Source organism: Trachypithecus francoisi, unplaced genomic scaffold (genome assembly GCF_009764315.1).
Source record: "Trachypithecus francoisi isolate TF-2019V2 unplaced genomic scaffold, Tfra_2.0 Lachesis_group17, whole genome shotgun sequence".
Classification (NCBI taxonomy): domain Eukaryota; kingdom Metazoa; phylum Chordata; class Mammalia; order Primates; family Cercopithecidae; genus Trachypithecus; species Trachypithecus francoisi.
In genome coordinates, this window is record NW_022681462.1 from 81,625,947 (window position 1) to 81,646,758 (window position 20,812).

The following is a 20,812-nucleotide window of genomic DNA, read 5'->3' on the forward strand; positions in this document are numbered from 1 at the left end:
TGCACTCCCCCCTCCCCACGCACACACTCCAACACCCAGCCTCTCCCCCACTGTGGCCTCTGGGCACACCTCTGCCCACCATCCCGATAGATTACAGGGTGGACAGATCCAGGGAAGGGGGACGGGAGAGGGAGCACCTCACAGGACCTGGCCTCTGGGCCTCCCACTCCTCCCATTGTTCTCACAAGCTCCAGGTCCTTAGGGATCTAAAGAAGCCACTGAATTCAGCCTCCCCTTCTCTCCAGCCAAGGGGACAGACTTTTCTAGGAGGGTAAGATCCCACCACTCTCCATAGAAACATCCTCACTCAACCCTGCACTCTATAGGAAATGCTCTTTCTGCAGAATGAAGCGAATGAGGATTCGGCCGCTTGACTCAGTCTGTCCTCTGTGGAGACAGCAAACAGCTGTCCCCATCCTTGGAGACATTGCCCTTTACATGGAGACAGGGAGCCAACTGCCTGCCCCAGCCTGTTTCTGAGACCTGATTTGCCCTGGGCTTGCTGCTCTCTTCTGACCTCTGATTTTCCAGCCTTTCCAGTGGCCTCGACCACCCTGAAGCCCTCCAGCTTCTCTGTTTGCACCCACTGTTCACAGTGCAACATCGGCAAGAGATCAGCCAGGCCAGGGTATAAGAGGAGAGTGACTTCCTGGCTTCTGTGATCTATAGAGGCTGCCTGTTTATGCACTGGTGTCCTGAGCTTGCTTTTTATGGTGCCAAGAGTTCCAAGCTGGGCAGCCTCCCCAGGACCCAGGCAGTCTCCCCAGGACCCAGCTCCCTCCAGCTGCTGCTTACAGTGCTACGCTGTTCCCTCCCCCCAGCCCCGATATGGAATCTGGGCAAGCTGGCTTTCCCTGCACTTGACTTTATTCGAATGATTAAATGCCTCTGTCACTGATCCTCCTCTCCAATTCAAAACAATACTAGCTAACATTTATAGAGCGCTTACTACGTGCCAGGCACTGCTCTAAGCAAGCTCATAATGTACGTTGCATAATCTTCAAAAGACCCTATCAATATGTGTTATTATTATCCCCATTTGAAGATGCAGGAATTGAGCCACAGAGAGGTCAAGTAGTTGCTCAAGATCACACAGCAAGTAATGCAGAGCTAGGTTCTCTCTCATACTGTCTCCCCTGTACTATCTCCCTTCACCCCAGGCAGCCTGGATTAGGGTTCAAACAAACAGAAAATGTGGAGGCCAGGTCTCAGGGCTGGTGGGAAAGGGAGAAATGGGAGAGGAGGCTTCCAGACTGGAAGTGACTCCTCTAGGGAGAAAGATGTGCCTTGGAGGGGACTTAGTGGGAGAGTGCAGGGCAGCATGCTTGTACTGGGGTTAATCACGCTGTTCCTTGATGTCTGTGCACCAGTTCAGTTTATTGCACACTTCAGAGTGTTTTCACGGTGAGTAAGGCAATGTCACTTTCACTTATCCCACTGAGAAATGAGGAGGCGAGGCTGAGACAGGTGAGGTGACTTGGTCAAGGTCATGCAACAGGTGTATCAGCGTCATGACGGACACGTGGGAATTTCCCAGGGGTCTTCCCCAGCGGTCTTCTGCCTCCAGCCCACCTGTTCACCACAGGCTGGACTCCGAGCTTCAGTGCAGCAAGAAGCCCCCTGGAGCCAGTGAGGGCCAGTTAGCTCCGGCACTCAGGGCGGGACCGTGAGGGAGGGGCACATCTTGCCCTGCTACATTCCTGGCCCAAATTGGCACAGGCACCTGGGAAGGGCAGCCGGCCAGCCACGTGCCAGTGTTACTTTAAAAATAAACCAGAGGAGAATGAGACAAAAATAACCCTGGGGATATGTGGGGAGCTAATTACTACTGCAGCCCCCTGTCAGACTTTCGGGAGAGCGGCTGGACCTCCGTGGTGTCTGGGTGTTAGGTCTGCTCTATTCATCTCTTCCAGTTGAGAATCGGGTGCCAGGCCCTGCCAGAGAAGCTGGGAGCAGCAGAGCCTCAGAATCCCAAGGCATCAGAATCCCAAGGGTCAGAGCTGGAGGCTGCTAAAGGCATCCCAGACAGCCTCCTTTATCCCAGAGACCAGAGTCGGGAAGGGGAGCCAGGCTGGGCAGGCCCCCAGCTCCTGCCAGGGCTTCCCTCTTTCCCCCTACACTGTCTGTGAGCCTTGCACATGACTTCCCTCTAGAGTCACCTGGCTCCAAAAGGGACTTTGAGTTCCCAAGCCCATTCCCCCTTCTCTGAAGCTTGTGTGGTAGTGGTCACAGGTACCGGTGGGTGTTGCTGGCTACCTCTTCCTATTTAGGACTCCGGCCCACTGCTCTTCGTCTGCCCCCTTCTCGAGAAGCACCGAGGCCCTTCTTGACCTATCAGGGTTAGGAGGCACGGCCCTGCCGGCTCGCTCCTGGCTGCCTCCGGAGGCATCCATGGGCTGTGTGCTTGCATCTCATCTCTGGGCCTCTGTGCTGAGTCCAACCAGGCCCAAAGAGCCCCAAACTCTTTCTCAAAGAGCAGTCGGGGGACAGGGGCCACACTCCTGTCTCGCAGGCCTGGGTTTCCCCACAAAGCTCTTGGTTACTCTTCAGCCCTCCACCCTTGGCAGAGAGTGCGGGAACATCTTGCAACGACAGGGTGGGAGGGACATGGGGCCCAGCTGAGGACGCAGCAGAGGACAGACGTGCAGGATCAAAGAGAAAAAGCAGAGCTTTCCCAGAGGAGGGAGGCAGAGGCCAAGACTGTTGGAAGCTGACAGAAATGATCAAAGGACAAGGATGGATGAGGTGGGAGGGAATGTGGAAGGCGGTGGCAGGGTAAGGCAGGCGGAGTTCGTGGGGCTGGGGCGAGGGGCTGCTGAGGAAGAGTGGGGGCTTTGGAGTCAGACAGGCCTGGACTCGGCTTCCTGGCAGTAGCCCTGGGCCCATCGCCCTGCTGGGCCTCAGGCCTCATTTGCTTGAGGGATATAAGGCTAACTCCCTCGTGGGTCTCTGCAGGGGGAGGGTGTGAAGCATTTACAGAAAGACCTGAAAATAGGGCGAGCTGCGGTATAGTTGCTCTTTCCCTGCCTCTCCTGCAATCTGGCCTCTCTGTTCCGTCTCAGGCCGACTCCCACCACCTTCCCCTTGCCTCGCTCCTGGAGCAAGCTGTTGAATGTTGCACTGCTTTCATGGCCCAGTGTCTCCAGTGGCCGCCATGCTGCAGATCTACTGGTGGTTTCCATCCTATTTGATCTCCCAGCAGTGGCCAGCTTGGGTGACTGTTCCCTCTCTGGAAACACTCCCCCTGGCCTCGGGGCTGCCACAGTGCCCAGGTCTCCTTCCTGTCTCCTGGCAGCCTCCTTTCCTTGCTTGACCTCCCAGCACTGGAGGAAGGGCTGGGCCCTCTGCTCTTCTTGCCAGCTCTACCCCCTTCCCAGCTGATCTCATCTGGTGCATGACTTTCAATATTATTTCTGTCTGATAACTCCTGAGTTGATATCTCAGCTTTGACTTCTCCCTGGAGCTGCAGACTTATCTGTCTAACTGCCTTCATGGATTTGAAATGAGCATCTCAAAATTAAGCTAGGTATCTGAAACAGAAGTCTTGAGTCTCTACCAAACCTGCTACTCTCTGGGTGTTCTTTTCCATCTAGTAAATGCACATCCTCTACCTCGTTGCTCAGGTCAAAAACTGAGGACCATTCTCGATTGTTCTCTTCCCCTGACTCCTACAGCCCTCGCTCTAACATATGGATCCTACCATCAGCAAGTCCTGTCTCCTCTGCCTCTCAAACATAACTCAATCCACCCACGAGCTCTGCTTCCACCGCCACCACCCTGCTCCAGTCCACCACCATCCTCCCTTTGGAAGGGTTGACCTGCGGGTGGCCTGGTGACTTGTGGCCTGGCAATCTCCCTGCTTTTGCTTTGCACTGCCACCGTCCGATCTTTGCAGAGCAACTAGAGTGCTCTTGTAAAAATTTAAGTCATGTCACATCACAATCCACTTAGAACCTTCCAGTGACTTCTATCATTCTTAAAAGTCCAAATTCTTTTATTTTTATTTTTTATTTTTGAGATGGAATTTTTGCTCTTGTTGCCCAGGCTGGAGTGCAATGGCGTGATCTCGGCTCACTGCAACCTCCTCCTCCAAGGTTCAAGAGATTCTCGTGCCTTAGCCTCCTGAGTAGCTGGGATTACAGGCACATGCCCCCACCCTTGGCTATTTTTTTTGTATTTCTTTTAGTAGAGACAGGGTTTCACCATGTTGGCCAGGCTGATCTCGAACTCCTGACCTCAGGTGATCCTCCTGCCTCAGCATCTCAAAGTGCTGGGATTACAGATGTGAGCCACTGCACCCAGCCAAAAGTCCAAACTCTTGACCACGGTCTCCATGGCCCTGCAAGGTCCAGCCCTTACAGATTTCCGCCTCTTCTCGCCACTTGACTCAGCATGCCACAGCCACACTGCTCCTGTTCCTCAACTCACCCAGCACTGGCTTGCTTGAGCCTTTGCATCTGCTCTTCCCCTGCCCAGAAGTCCGTTCCCCAACCTCTGCCTTCTACAGGCCCCTCCTAGAAGGCAACTCTCCCTCTCTTTCTCATCCCCGGGCTTTCTTGTCTTGCTGGCACTTATTACCATTGAGATGATGTTGTTTATTTTTTACAACATAATTTAGTTTGTTGACTCTCTACTTCCTTTAAAATGGCCCCATGAGAACAGGGGCTGCTCTTTTTCCCTGCTGAGTCCCTGGGGCCTAGAATGGGGTCTGACACAGGGAAGATGTTCAGAGAGGCCGAGTGAGTGGAGGAATGACTATGTGGGTGCCTGAGGGGAGTGGAGAGTCGCGGGCCTGAGTTCGAGGACTGCTTTGTCACTGGACTGCTGTGTAGTGGGGCCACGCCACTGCCCATCTCCCCTGCACCCTGCCTTGGGTCTCATCCCCTCATCTGGAAGAGAGAAGGATTGGGCTGCATCAGTGGTTCTCAAAGAATCTGAAGCATCTGCAGGACTCTAGGTATTGCTAGAATGCTATCTGCTGTCTGCCTGAGCCTCTACTCTGCAGGTGCGGACCAACAGCAGCACCGTGAACTCACCCCATCCTGGCCAAAGGTTGAATACATGTCTGTGTAGGCTCTGCAGCAGGGAATCATATCATGCCCCAAAACATTCTGAGTGATCAAACCACAGTGGGGAGCCCCAGGGCTAAGCCTTGATCCTGAGAAGATCCAGCAGGTTGCTAGTCAAGGTGAGATGTTGAAGGTTGGTGCATGAGCAGAACACAGCTCCCGGTCCTGGCAGCCTTGGAGCAAGCCCAGGGCCTGGATGGCAGGACTGGCCGCCAGTTCACTCATCCTGGGCTGGCTGGGGTGCAACAAAGCTGTGTCTGAAGCCTCGCTCCTGGCCACTCCCTGTCAGAAGGCAGTGGCTGGGATCAGCCTGCCCTCAGCACCAGTGCTCCCTCCCGCACTCCATTCCAGGGACTACTGTGGGAGCCATGAGCAGCTGACCCTGTCCGGGTGGGAGGCTCCTGCATTCCAGCAGCCCCAGGGGCTGGGGCAGTGGACTCGCTGTGTTGATAAGCAGGACCTCAGCCACACTCAAAAATGCTCTCTTTCCAGAAAGGGGTGAATTGGAGGTCCTCGACAGAGCTCTATTCTTGGGACTGGACACAGAGGAAGTCCCTCCAGGGCTCGGACAGCATGGGGTGAAGCGGGGACAAGAGCGTAATCCTGGGTAGCATGCTGCTCAGGAGGGATGGAGGGGAGGCCAGGGCAGGTGCAACAGAGATGGCCCCAACTGGAAGGGCTTTAGATGCCACCAGCCCAGTCCCTCACAGACAAGGCCAGGGGCAGGTATGGCTCGTCCCAGGTTTCACAGCCAGGTGGGAGCAGAGGAGGAGTGGAAGAGGCTGGATCCCCTCTTTCCTTGGCCCAGTCACAGCTCCAAGAAAGGACACGATGCCTGTCTCTACGAGTTCGCTGGCCCATATCCTGGAAGCAGCCAGGAGACAGCACAGCCTCTTTGGAGCCTGGGCAGATGAGTGCTTGGGACTCCAGGGCACTGAGCTGGGCACGGCATGCAAGAGGAGGGCTGCCACTGAGTTTGGTTCCAGGTTTTCTCTCTCTGGCCCCTCCTGAAAGTGGACTAAGGACAAGAGGGGCCCCTGCTCCAGAGCCCTGGGAAGCCCTGGAGGGTCTTACATTGCCTGACCCTCACGGTGGAAAACCCATGACTCAGACTCACACTGAAGAGGGGTGCACCCTGGCTCAGCCTGGCCGCAACCCGAGATTTGTTCCCAGTGGAGGGGGCCTCCCCTGGTCTGACCCCCTTCCCTGGGGTTGTTTGAGAGCAGGCAGTGAGAACTAAAGCCATGAAGTGAAAGACACAGCCTGTCCCCAGGACCCCAGGAACCCTACTGAGGCCCTCTCTGATCCTCCTCTGGGGGCAGGGGAAACGACCTTCTCCTGGGGCCGCCCACTGACTCCTGATGTCTTGGTCACCTGGCTCACCCTGGGAGCTTTGGCTTGAGAATGAGCAAAGATCTTCCTCAGCCACCTTTTCATGTTTCTGAGACACCAAGGACAGCCAGAAAGAAAATTCTAGCAGCTGGTGAGTGGCCCAGCCTCCCAAGTATGGAATGCAGATCCCAACAAGCTCTCTTCTCCATCATCCCCATCCAGGCTGCAGATTCCAATCGCCGGGGGGTCCTTCGGACCTGAAGCCTCCTGGGCTCACCTCAGCCCTAATGAATTAACTCCCGTGGGCAGGGTCCTCGTACTCATGACTCTGGCTCCAGCAACTGCTGCTATAGGGACAACCTCCCTACTCAGCACACAAGGGCCGTCTGACCTGCCCCCCACCCCCCCATCTCCATACCAGGGAGCAGGTGAGTTGCACAAATCACCCTCAGCAAGGCCCCCTCTCCACTCTGTGGCCACTGTTAAGAACTGTCACTCTGTTCCCATTCTAGTCTCAGATTCCCATCTGGGGGATGGTATGGACAAAGGCTGGGAACCAAAGCCATTCTGTGACAATTGCCCCTGCCGCCGACACTGCCTTTTTGCCCCTCATAGGCTGACACAACCCTCTGTGACATCTCTAACATCCTTACTATGGGAATGACCTGTTTTCTGCCACTGTCAAGGGGGCAAGGGCACTCGTGGTTGGGGTGGGCAGGCGAGAAGCTCAGTGTTAAGGTTGGGAAGTCTGGACTGGACTCTGGCTCCCACATTCACTGGCCCTCGATTGCAGGAAGTGACCTTATCTCTCAAGTCCAATTTCTTTGTTGGCAAAATAGGAATAATGATGCCTACACCTTGGGGTTGATATGAGGCTCAGAAGAGACACTCGATGACTGAGTGTTTAACATATCCCTGTTCTGCCATTTGCCAGCTGCATGACTTTGGACACATCCCCCAACCCCCTGAGGCTCAGTGTTCTCATCTGTAAAATGGGGATTATAATACTGCCTCCACGCCACACGCAGTGGCTCACGCCTGTAATCCCAGAACTTTGGGAGGCCGAGATGGGAGGATCACTTGAGCCCAGGAGTTTGAGACAAGCCTGGGCAACATAGAAAGACTCTGTCTCTACTTAAAATTTAAAAATTAGCTGGGTGTGGTGGCACATGCCTGTGATTCTAGCTACTTGGGAGGCTGAGGTGGGAGGATCATTTGAGCCAGGGAGGTCAAGGCTGCAGTGAGCCATGATGGTGGTTGCGCTCCTCCAGCCTGGGAGACGCAGTGAGACCCTGCCTCCAAAAAAAAAAAAAAGAAAGAAAGAAAGAAAGAAAGAAAACAATGCCTCCCTCCTAGGGCAGCCATGAGAATTGGACGAGGTAATGCCTGTAAAAGGCTCAGTCCAGAGTAACCTCCTGATGAATGCCAACCTTAGTTCATGACCCTGGTAACAGAGGCAGGCTGCCTGAGGACTGGCTGCTCCACGTTGGGTATAAGATCTGTGTGGAACAGCCGAGGGCAGATCCATCTGTTGCGCTGATCGGAGGCTCACTCTGCATGGAACTGTCTGCCCTCAAAGCCCCAGGGAATCTCCTCTGCACAGGCAGGGGGCCTAGACCTCGTCCTGGAGGAGCGGGCCTGCCCCTGTCTGAGTGCCTGTGTAGATCTCCCCAGGCTGCCCCACTGAGGCCTGACAGTTCAGTTCCCTGGAGAAAGCTCCGGATGGTCCTATGGCTGGTGGGCTGGAATGTGACTCTCAGGATGTTTCCAAGATGGTTATTTCTGAATCGGAGTTGTGGTTAGGAGAGGCCCTGTGCATTCCTGATGAGGGACACTGAGTCCATGCCAAGCCTCGGAGCCCAGAGCAGAAATCAAGGAGGGTACACTTGGGATCCAGAAATTAGGACTTGTGGGGGGGTGTGTGGGAGAGAAAAGGGGTCTGAGAGCAGGGCCTGGGGTTGTCCATGCAGAAGCTATGCACTCAGTGTTGGATGACAGCATCCTCTTCAGCTCAGCGCTGTTGCTGTGCTCCTGCAAGCCGTCAACAAAACTATGCTTGGTGTGAGTTTCAGAGTGGACCTTTGGCCCAGAAAAGGAAATGGGGTAGGGTAGCCAAAAACTCCCTGGGGGCTAACTGTGGGCTGCTGGGTAAGCAGGGTGGGCGGGAAGTGAGGCAATCAGGATTCAGGTCACCATTACCCTTGGGTTCAACTGGAATCACAGGGCATTCACTGCTTTAACTGGGGTCATGGGGGCATTCACTGGTCAGGACTCAGGCAGGGGCGCACAGATCGGGCCCATCCTCTGCCTTCCAGTGCTTGTCCACTCAAGTCCACCCACCAGAGTCCAGAGCCCTCCAGGGTCTGCTCACGAGTGCCTTTCCTTGGGCACGCTCATGCCCTGTCTTGTGTCATGCTCACCCCAGAAAGATCTGGCTGCTGATCTTCACCTTCTGAAGCCCTCACTCATCGTTCAAGCCTGTCCTTGGACACCTTCTCAGACCCCTCTTTGGGTCACTCTACTTGGATTTAGCATGTGCACCGTGCAACTTGTGCTTTTCAGAATTCCACTAGACCCAGGTCTCCTTGGGGAAGGCTCTAGGTCTTAGTTTTTTGTTCTCTCTCTCTTTTTTTTTTTTTTTTGAGACGGAGTCTTGCTCTGTCACCCAGCCTGGAGTGCAGTGGCGCGATCTTGGCTCACTGCAAGCTCCGCCTCCCGAGTTTACGCCATTCTCCTGCCTCAGCCTCCTGAGTAGCTGGGACTACAGGCGCCCGCCACCTCGCCCAGGTAGTTTTTCATATTTTTTAGTAAAGACGGGGTTTCACCATGTTAGCCAGGATGATTTCGATCTCCTGACCTCGTGATCCGCCCTTCTCGGCCTCCCAAAGTGCTGGGATTTTTTTGTTCTCTTAATGCCTCACATAGTGCCTGGCACACAGGAGATCTCGGGACATCTCAAATGATCTTTGGTTAACTGAACTGAAAGGAAGGCTGAAGCCAATTCGATTTGGAAGGGGACCTAGAGGGCCTGAGGGCCCCAAGGACGCTCCTGAGTCCCACTCTGGGTGCCCTAACTCTCCATGCTGCCCCTTTGAAGATCAAGAAATCAAAGCATCTCAGGGTTGGGAAGAAACTTAAAAGCCATTTATTGTGACCCTCAGTGGGATATATGGGTGGTGTGATGGTCTTTTTGATGTGTCATCTTGGTTAGGCTAAAGCCCCTAGTTGTTTAATCCAACGCCAATCTAGGATTGCTGTGAAGACATTCTGTAGATGTGATTAAAGTCCATAATCGGTTGTCTTTAAGTTTGGGAGATTATCCTAGATAATCTGGGTGGCCTAATACAATCAGTTGAAAGCCTTAAGAGCAGAGCTGACGCTCCCTCGAAGAAGAAATTCTGCCTGTGGACAGCAGTTTTACCACAAACTGAAGAGAGCTCCAGCCTGCCCTTCTTTTTTATGAGACAAGAGTCTCACTCTGTCACCCAGGCTGGAATGTAGTGGTGCAATCTTGGCTCACTACAACCTCCACCTCCCAGGTTCAAGCAATTCTCCTGCCTCAGCCTCCCGAGAAGCTGGGATTATGGGCACCCACCTCTACGCCCGGTTAATTTTTGTGTTTTTAGTAGAGACAGGGTTTCACCATGTTGGCCAGACTGGTCTCGAACTCCCAACCTCAAGTGATCCACCCGCCTTTGACTCCCAAAGTGCTGGGACTACAGACATGAGCCACCGCACCCAGCCTAACCTTTCCTTCTTGATGGCCTGCCCTATGGATCTCAAATTTGCCAAGCCAGTCCCTACCAGCCTATACGCCAATTCCTTGCAATACATCTCTTAATATGTATCTCCTACTAGTTCTGCTTCTCTGGCGGAACCTGGCTGACACAAGTGGCTTTTGCAGTACGTCCATCCAGTGTCTGTTTGTATACTTCCTGTAATGGTAAGCTCACTACCTCTTGAGGCAGTTCAATTCGTCTTTGGTCAGCTTCAATTTCAACAAGTTCTGCTTTACAGTGAACTAAATCAAGACTTTCTATGAACTTTACCCACTGCTGCTGGTTCAACCCCTTGGACACATTCAGAACAAGATTGGTCCTTTCACCTCACAATAGCCCAGCAGATATTTGAAGCTGGTATTCACGCTGTCCATGCCCGCCCTACCAAATGTCCCTCATTTGACCTGCTGCTCCCCTCCTCTGACAGTCCTCCAGGTTGTTGATGTCCCTCTTACAGTTTGATACACACATGGCCCAAAGAAAACAGGTCTTGTGCTACTATCTGCATTCCACACTGTAGCCTGCAGCAGGGTGAGTGTCTGGTAGCACTCTCTCTCACTCTCTTTCTCTGTCTGTCATGTGAGGATGTGAGGACACAGTAAGAAGATGGCTATCTGTAAACCAGGAAGCCAACTCTCACAGACACTGGATCCCCACACCCTGGGGCCTCCTAGAGGGTGGAGGGCAGGAGGGGGGAGAGGTTTGGGAAAAATAACTAATGGGTACTAGGCTTAGTACCTTGGTGATGAAATAATCTGTACAACAAACCCCCATGTCACAGGTTTACCTATATAACAAACCTGCATGTGTATCCCTGAACTTAAAATAAACATTTTTGTTGATTGATTGATTGATGATTGATTGAGACAGGGTCTCTCTCTGTCACCCAGGCTGGAGTGTAGTGGCGCTTTCTTGGCTCACTGCAACCTCCACCTCCCGGGTTCAAGTGATTCTCCTGTCTCAGCCCCCTGAATAGCTAGGACTACAGGCATGCGCCACCACGCTTCACTAATTTTTGTCTTTTTAGTAGAGACAGGGTTTCACCATGTTGGCCAGGCTGGTCTCAGACTTTTGACCTCAAGTGATCTGCCCTCCTTGGCCTCCAAAGTGTTGGGATCACAGGCGTGAGCAACCATGCCCAGCAAAATAAAAGCTTTTTTAAAATGTGTGTTGTTCAAGCCCCCAGTCTATACCCCTGCTCCACAGCCTCCTCATGAGGCAAGCCCTTCTCCACTTCTCCCCTCCCTTTCCATCCACCCTCTCCACTTCCCTTTCTTCTACCTCATGGTACCAGCCACAGCACGTGACTCCACCCAGGCCCTGTAGCTGGCTCCTATGGGGCAAGACACAGCATTGCTCCAGCCTCAGGGAAGGAGCCACAGCTCCTGGGACCTCAGCTCTGACATTTTACCACCAGATTCCCAAGGGCTTTTCCAGCTGCAGAAGTTCCTTTTCTTAAAACTGTGGTCCACACACCTCATGGCTATTCCCAGATGTCAGGTCTCCAGGTTCTTTAGATCCTTGCTATTCAAAATGTGGACCATGGATCTGATCCACAGCATCAGTGTCCCCTGGGGGCTTTTTAGAAATGTAGAATCTCAGGCTCTGCCCCAGACCTGCTGATTCAGATTCTACATTTACACCAGATCAACCAGGTTATTCCCTGCGGATTAGTTTGAGAAGTATTGACTTAGAGAACTGTGCATTGCTGAGCTGGCCTCCTCGGTTCCTTGTGGATTGCCTCCTCTATACAGATGGGATGACTCAGGTATACCAGGGAAGTATCTGCTCCTTCCATGATCACAGAGCCAGCAAAGACAGAGAGAGAGAGAGAGAGAGAGAGAGAGAGAGATGTGATGATGATGATGATGATGATGATGGTGAAGAAGCAGAAGCAGCAGCAGCAAACAATTTGTCTAAGACCTCTCTAGCACCAAGGGCAGCCTCCTGCCCCACATTCCTGACAGCCATATGGCCCCTTCACTATGGGATCTTTGCTGTGTCACTGGAGGAAGCGGGGGTAGTAAGGAACTTGCTTTTGTGAAAGGTGAGGATGGGACGTCAGGCCCAGCCAGAAAGGCCACCAGCCCAGGACAACTGGAGCTGTGGCTCCAGGCCGCAGTTGAGGTTGGCTCTAGCAAATGGGAAAGTGAAGGTGACTTATGGCAGTAGCTTGGGGATGATGGCTCTAGCTGAGGGGAAGGTCTCTGGGAGCCACCTGGGAGCTGCTGTAGCATGAGCAGTTTCTGGACAACGAGAGAATGTGGACAGACAGGGAGGCAGTGGCACCAGCTGGGCGATTGACTGCTCTTTGTGCTGCCATGAAAGACATTTGTCATGTGGCTCTCTGAGGACCAGAGGCTGGCGGAGGGGTCAGGAAACAGGGCTCTATGCCCAGCTCTGTTAATAACTGTAAGCGTGACCTTTAGCAAGCCCCTTCTCCAGCCTGGATTTTAGTCTCTACACTGTGAACTGAGAGGATTGGAGCTAAAATTCTGTTCTGTCTTTGGGCTAAATGCTGTATCCATAGTTCTGAGGGCAAGAGACCCTGAAACTGAGCCCACAACTAAGCACCCTGCATAGACCCTGGTACCCATCCACCACGCTAGCTGTGTTCACACAGAAGGAATCACAGAGGCTCCATGGGGAGTGAGGGTTGCATGACTCCATGAAGAAATACTCCCTACAGACCTGGGTGCAAGTCCTGGTGCTGTCATTTTATATTTGTAGGGTCCTGCACAGATTTATGAACCTCTCTGAGCATCCTTTTCCTTGACTGTGCAGGATGATGCCGCCTGTGGTCCTGGAGCAGTGTGGGGATTCTGGTGACAGGAAATGTTGTGGACAGCGCCTGGCCTGTTACAGACAGTTATCCGTTCCCTGTGTCCAAGGTGGAGAGGGAGTGAAAAAGGGAGTGCCTGTCCTGGGTCTCCACTGAGCTTGGCCTAGACCCACAGTGGTCTCAGTTAGAGCCTGGTCTCCACTTGCTGCTGGCTGACTGCAGGGAAATCATTTCTACATTTTTTTTAATTACAAAATCAACTCACAGATTCACCGTTTGTGCAGCCAGCTGAAAGCTGTTTATAGTGGTGATTTGCACTACATTCATCTGTGCTTGTTTATGTTTGCTTTGAAAATACTTATTGTGTTTGTCCTGTCCCCACTGTGGCCAGGCGTGTGTCTTCTATTTTTGTCCTGTTCTCACCCCCACTCTCTCTGTGCCTCCAGCCCCTAATGGTGATGCATGGAAATGGGACCTCTAGACAGGAGGCATGGCAGAGTCAGAAAGATCTCTGGCCAAACATACTCCATAGTTTCTCCTACCACCATGTACCTCTCTCCCTGGCTAGCATGCTTGCTTTTCTTCTTTCTTTGCTTCTGTCTTTCCTTCTTTCTGTCCTTGCTTCTTTGCTTCCTCCTTTCCTTTCCTTTCCTTTCTTTCCTTTTCTTTCTTTCCTTTCTTTCTTTCTCAGAGTCTTGCTGTGTTGCCCAGGCTGCAGTGCAGTGGCACAATCTTGGCTCACTGCAACTTCCGCCTCCCAGGTTCAAATGATTCTCCTGCCTCAGCCTCCTGCATAGCTGTGATCACAGGTGCATGCTACCATGCCCAGCTAATTTTTGTATTTTTAGTAGAGGTAGAGTTTCACCATGTTGGCCAGGCTGGTCTCAAACTCTTGACCTCAGGCGATCTGCCCATCTCGGCTTCCCAAAGTGCTGGGATTACACTTTCTGCAGGGTCTGCCCACCTCAGCCTCCCAAAGTGCTGGGATTACAGGTGTGAGCCACCACACCCAGCCCCTGGCTAGCTTTCTGCCCTTAGGAGGAGCAGGAGCCTGAACAGTTAGGGAGACACCAGGCATGGCTGAGGAGTGGGGAGATGGGGGGTGGTGAGTGGGATTGGAAAGATAAGGGGAAGGGGTGTGGCAGTCTCCTGGCCCCCAACCCCACTGTTCCCACTTGTTAGGAAGCAGCAGAGGTAGCCGTGGTCATGGTAACCCTTGGGAGACAGAGCAGTTCCTTGGTAAGGCAAGTAATAATACACAAACAATAGTATTAATAACAATAATAATGGCAGATTATTAAGTACCTTCTCTGTACTAGGCACTTTCTTTTCATAATCTCATTTAATCTTGGCAGGCAGATATTATTATCCCCATATTGTAAATGACAAAATAAGCTCAGAGAGATTAGATAATGTGTCCAAGGACATACAGCTAGTGGCGGTAGGGGAGTGGGGGTAGGGTGGATTGAGATGAACCCAGGCACTCCGGCTTCCAAGTCAGTGCCTATGTTCCTCCGCTGCCCTGCAGAAATTGTGGGGTCGAAGCACGCCCACAGGCTAGCCTGTGGGCAGGAAGGAAATGCCAACTGAGGTGGGTGCCGGGACTTTCCTAGGCTGAGCTGGCCTTCCTTCACCTTGGAAAGTCAAAAGAGGCCTCAAACAGTGGAGTGATGAGCTGCCAGAGGCCTGAGTGCTAAGAGAGATGGTGGGGTATGGGGCACAGGCTGGAGGATGCAGAGAATGCCCGTGTGGGCACTGGAAGGCCTGGCTTCTAATCGGGGTCGTACTCTCAACTCTGTGTGAGGGTGGATAAGCCGCTCACCTCTCTGGGAGTTTGGAAGATTGCTAATGTTTCCTTTTCTTATTTTAGGACTTCTGGGATTTTGGGGGTGGCAGGTCACATCTGTACTTTCCTTCTTGAAAAGATGTAAAAAGTATAGGTTTCCTCATGAATCACCTGCTTGAATTCACAGTCTAAGGGTTCTCAGGCCACGTAGTGAGCGACGGGAGGTGGTGCTCAACTGAGCACAGGCTGGAAGCTGGGGAAAGAGCGGAACAGAAGGTTTTCTGCCCCAGCTCCATCAGTGTATCAATCACCTGGTCTCTTTGTTGTTGCCTTAGAGCCAAAAAGATTCCCAGGACCTGCAGTGGGAGAATGGGCACCTGTGAGCCCATGGCAGGTGCCCATGGCGGGTGCTGGGCACAGCTGTGACAAGTCCTCTGGTTTGGTCAGGGGCCAGGGTGTGGGAAGCAGTAGGCCTGAACGGAGTGTGCTGGAGCAGGAGGTCCCCTGCTTCTGGGGAGGGCTTTGTTGGGGAAAAGGCAAGCCTTGGCTTCTAGGTGCCCTAGGCTGGAGTGCAATGGTACGATCTCGGCTCACTGCAGTCTCCACCTCCTGGGTTCAAGTGATTCTCATGCCTCTGCCTCCTGAGTAGCTGGAACTACAGGCATGAACCACCATGCCTAGCTAATTTTTATATTTTTAGAAGAGACTGGGTTTTGCCATATTGTCCAGGCTGGTCTCGACCTCCTGGCCTCAAGTGATCTGTCTGCCTCCGCCTCCGCCTCCCAAAGTGCTGGGATTACAGGTGTGAGCCACCACACCTGGTGTGGAATGGGCTCTTGAAATGAAGAAAGAATTTGTGAAAAATCCAGGGCAGGAGAGTCAGAGAGGTCCAATAGAATCTGGGCAAGCACCGTGCTTCCAAGGCCTCAGACCATGGGGAAGTCATCTACCCTCAGAGCCTCAGGTTCCTCAGTTGAAAAATGGGGGTAATAGTGCCCATTTAGAGAGGTTGGTGAGAGAATTAAATAAGGAGGTACAAATGAAGCGTCTAGCATAGAGCCTGCCACAGAGTAAATAATAAATTGTTGCTGCCATTGTTATTGTTGTTGCTGCTGCTGTTGTTAATAAAAATAATGAATAAGTATCCTGAACAAGTAGAAGGAGTAGGGGACTGGGGGTCCGGTTTTGCTACCCTCTGACTGTGTGATTTCTGTCAGCTGTCTGGCTCCTTATCTGTGAGAGCAGGGGGTGGTACCAGCTGATCTCTGAAGCCCCTTCCTGCTCTGACAGCCTCTGGGCTATGAATAGATGAGGCTTGGGCCCTGGAGGAGTTTAATGACTCAACAGCTAAAGAGATTAAGACTTCCTAAGAAATGACTTTCTATTAGTGTTGGGTGAACTTAGGGCACCAGCTAAGGAAGGGTTTCCTGGCTAGGAGGCCGGGGATAGGGAGCTGGAGGAATCCTTCCAGCCAGTGGAGACAGTGACTAACCAGGTGAATGACTAAGTCAGACCCTGCCGACCTCCAACCAATCAGGGCTGCGCATGAGCACCCTGTGAACTGGCATCACTGAGCACGGCTTGGCTGTGTCAGGCCTGGCTGGGTCTGAGCTTCATAGCATATGGAGGCAAAGGAAGCAGCCAAAAGACCAGCAGGGAAAGAGCACTGGGCTTGGAGTCAGAAGACCCAGCTTCCCACTCCGACTCTGCTGCTCACCAGCTGGGTAACACAGGGGGAGCTGCTTCCCTTCCCTGAGCCTTCACACCTTCATCCAAGCAGCAGAGCTAACAATACCTGCCCGGCAACTTTGCCAAGTTGTGAAGACTGAGAATCGTGACATGAGATGCAAGTACATTGTGATCACTAAGGTACCAAATGATGGGAGTTGCTGTCATTATTCCATCCCAATGGGACACCTGGTATCAGAATGAGATTCATTCATGTTTTCAAAGGGATTCGGTGAACACAGGCTGCTGCCCTTGGGTTTGGGGCCAGAATCAGCCTAACTTAGGGCCCCTTCCAACTATCTGATCACGGCCCAGATAGGTTTTTCTTAGAGTAGAGACCCTGTGGACAGCTTCCAGCAAGGTGGCGTAGCTGCAGTGGAAGGCAACACAAAGCCAGGAAGGTCAGGTGGTGGAGGGAGGCAGCAGTGCCAGGCTGGGGCCCCCACGGAACCAGGGTGGTGGTCTGATGTTGTCTTTCCTCTTGCCCAGCACTTTATAAATAAATAATCACCGGAACCGCACTCTGTTTGCCTCTCCCCTCATGGCTTTTAGCGTCTCTCTTGGTGAGGATTGCAAGCACTTTGGGAAATGGCAGCGGTGGAGGGAAGGATGCTGCCCTTTCATTTCTGCACACCTTAAACCCATCAATAGCATTCTGTGTGTGCTCACAGCCTCTGGGTACTATGCTGGTACTTGGAGAACAGAGACAGGAACTGCAGGGTCCTGCCCACATGGAGATTAAGTACAGTGTGGTCAAAGAGACAAAACACTTCTCCTATAATGTAAATAACCATTCAAAACAGCCAACAATGTGTCACCCAGATCATCCTGCCAGTGAGACCTGCAGTTGTCCAGAACAGTGGCCTGGGAGGCTTTGAGGAGGAGGTGGGATTTGAGCTGGACCTGGAAGGTTAGCAAGGACAAGATAAATAGAAGGTAGAGCCAGGCGCAGTGGCTCACACCTGTAATCCCAGCACTTTGGGAGGCTGAGGTGAGAGGACTACTTGAGCCGAGGGGTTTGAGGTTGTGCTGAACTATGATTATACCACTGCATTCCAGCCTGGGTGAGACAGAGTGAGACTCTTTCTCTCAAAAAAAGAAAAAAGAAAAGAAAAGAAAAAGGGTAGAGAAAAAAGCATGCCAGACAGACATACTTAAGGTATTCTCAGAAGACAGGTTGGCAACTGTTGAGAGGGATCACGTAAGTAAGAAGTGAGATGTGAAGTCAGATATAGAGGTTGGAGCCAGGTATAGAGATCCTCAAAATTTGAGATAAGGATCATAGACCAGATTCCATGGACAGTGGAGAGCCACTGAGTGATTCCAAGAAGGGAATAGGTTTGGTGACAGCTGAGTTTTTCTTTCTGGCAGCATTGTCCAGGGAAGCATGCCTTGTTGTGGGGTAGGCAGGGAGGTCAGTTGGGAGGTTACTATGAAGCTGGGGACCATGGGCCTGAGAAGGAAAGGGGACACACGCAAAGGCTTGATGTGTGGAAAAGAGGGAGAGAGAGGGTCCGAGGATGCTCAGTCTGATTCTTCTGATTCTCCAGACAGCTAAACAGCTACTGAAATCCTGGCAAGTAGTAGTGGGGTGTGAGAATGGAGGAGACTGCAGACCAAACCTGGGCTGGTCTTTTTCAGGAGGCAGGCTCCTCTTTGGTCAGACCTAAATCTAATCATCCACCCTAAACTCACAGGATCAGTAGGACCCAGAGGTGCCCCAGCTGGGCTGCATCCACTCCCAGGGCCCTTTCCTCCCTCTTCCAAGAGAAGAATCCAGAAACGACACAGCATAGCTCCCCGTGGTCCCCAGGGAGCAGTAGATTCTTGGAACAGCGTCCTGCAGTGGACAGACAGCAGGAATAGCATCTAGTCTTGTCTTTTACTCCCTCAGCTCCTGTTGACTCTCAGGAAAACAATACTATCTTCATGGGCTACACTAAATGGCAGTGAACCCCTGGGAGCCTGATCAAAGCAGGGAAGGGGACTAGGGAGAGGAGAGGGAACGGTAAAGACGGAGGAAACTGTTTCTGGAGGCATCTCAATGGGATTTGGGGGAAGGTGAGTTTCATCTCAGAATCCAAGCACATCAGGGCTGGGGAGGAGCTCTTGAGATCATTTCGGCCACCCCTCCTTGTCTGGAGGTGAGCCTGAGACCCAGGCAGGGGAAGGGACTTGCCCAAGGTCATATAGCACAGTAGTGTTGGAGCTGGGCTGGAATCATAGGGTGTTGGGGACAGGTAAGGTGTTACTCCCATCTGGACAGTTTTGAATAGCACCACCAAGGGCCTGGCTAGAGAGTCCTTTCCTGGACGCTTATGCATTCTGTGTGTGTGTATGCCTGTGTGTGACTGCCCTGTGTGTACCCTGTGAGTGCCTGTGTGTACCTGTGTGCCTGTGTGCCTATGCCTGTGTTGTCAGACAGTCTGGGTGTACGTGTGGCCTCCTACATGGTGATCTGCCCTGGCTTGGAAAGGAGAACTGGGGTCATTCCTGTGAGGTGACTGTTTTGCTGGGACAGCAGAGAAGGCTGACAAGGCCGGATCTGGCTTCCCACACCAGTTCTGCCGCTCTAAGAAAATCACAGGCACTGACTGGTGGCAACCAAACTCCTGGAGCTGAAACACGCAGACACACGTACACTCACAGCCGCCGTTACAGGGTGGCCCCGAGTGCCCCAAAGTGCCGCATTCCGGCATCCTCATGCCTCCCCGGAGCCCAGCAGGTGTAGACCTGCTAGGCTGTGGAAGCCGATCCGCAGGGACAGGGAGCAGTGGCGCGCTCCCGCCGCTCACACTCAGCGCCCTGTTCCAGGGCCTGGTCTGGCCACACCCCTCCTGCCCGAGCCTCCGCTGGTCGTCCCTGCCCCTCTCACACACTTCGGAGTCCCTGGGGGCCTCTGCAACCTGGCAGGGCCAAGTTAGGGCTGGCCCGGCTGGAGAGTCAGGTCCGGAGCCAGGAATCGACGCCTTCCCGAGTCCCGTCCCCGCGGAGCACACACACCAGACTGAACTCGGGTTTCTGCGAGCGCGGGTTTCGGCGCCCAGCCCCTCTCCGGGGATCCCTTGCCCCTAGCCCCAGTCGTCCCCGGACGACTCCGGGAGCCCAGCGCCCAGCCCTGGATTCCCGCCCCCCGCCCGGCGAGCCGTTACCGATGGTGGTGATGACGGTGATGGCGAAGTAGAAGGAACCGGCGAAGCGCCACTGCACGCCGGCCTTATGCGGCTTGAGGCGCAGCACGACTCGCTCCAGCTCCTCGTAGCCTCCCTGGCTGAGGTTGTAGCGCGCCCGCAGCTCCTGCTGCCGCAGCTCCAGCCGCTGCCGCTCAATCAGCTCAGGCTCCGACTCCAGCGCGTCGAAGACCGCGGCGCCCACCAGCAGGTAGGTGAAGGTGCACACGATGAGCGCCAGCGTGCGCACGTTCTGCCGCTTCATCGTCCCGCCCGGGCCGCCGCCGGCCCCCCGGCGCCCCCGACCCGCGCCCCGGCCCCGGCCGCCGCTGCTGCTGCCCAGGAGGCGGCCTGGGGCATGGCTGCGCTCGCCGCTCTCCGCGCCGGGCACCCGCTCCGCGCCCGGGGCCGCCGCCGCTGCCGCCGCCGCGGAGCTGTCCCTTCAGCACCACCCACCGCCCTCCTCCGCCAGGCCCCGCGCCCGCCCCCCGCCCCCCGCCCGCGGGCCGCCTCCTCCCGCCAGCCCTCCCGCCCAGCCAAATAAGGACTGGGGAGACGCGCCGAGGAGGGAGGAGGGGGGCTGGCGGAGGGGACGGGAGGGGCGGCAGCGGGAGAGCCCAGGCAGGACAGAGAGAGAGAAAGAGAGAGAGAGAGCGAGCCCGGGAGACAGAAAACTAGACAGCGAAACGCTGATAACTACGGAGAATGGGAGAAAGGCAGTGTAGGACTGAGGGAAGGGGGCTGTGTGACAGAGGAGGAGATAAAATCAGAGGTGTACTCAGACAGAAAACGAAGAGAGGCGGGCAGAAAAATACAGAGCAAAAGATGGAAACAGAGAGAGCAACAGACTGAGACAGAGAGGGCTGGATTGCTGGAGATAAACTAATGACACAGAAACAGACAGGAAGGCAAGGAAGGCAGAGCGAGCCCCTCCCCACCCCACCCTCCACCCTCATCACAGCATGTTGCAGCCAGGAGGGACTTGGGGCCTCGCTGTCCTGCCCTTATCCTATGGATGAGGAAACGGAGGCCCAGAGAGGTCAAGTGACACGCATGGACACCCAGTCATTTCGTGACAGCACTGGGACTCAGCCAAGCGTTCCTTCCTCCCAGTCCACACTCCTTCCTCCCTTGGGCCAGACTCTGGCTGTCTTGGAAGAAGGCAG

At 53.8% G+C, this 20,812-nt stretch overlaps 1 protein-coding gene across 1 annotated transcript in view; it reads right to left on the bottom strand.

Annotated features, from left to right (window-relative positions):
* KCNK3 (potassium two pore domain channel subfamily K member 3) overlaps nucleotides 1-20,120 on the bottom strand; it is a 38,958-nt gene extending 18,838 nt beyond the window's left edge. Inside the window, exon 1 of the mRNA XM_033176310.1 lies at nucleotides 19,629-20,120. Coding sequence (XP_033032201.1) covers nucleotides 19,629-19,911 — 283 coding nt within the window. The 5' untranslated portion in view covers nucleotides 19,912-20,120. The remainder of the gene's footprint in view (nucleotides 1-19,628) is intronic.
* Between the last annotated feature and the right edge of the window lie 692 nt (nucleotides 20,121-20,812).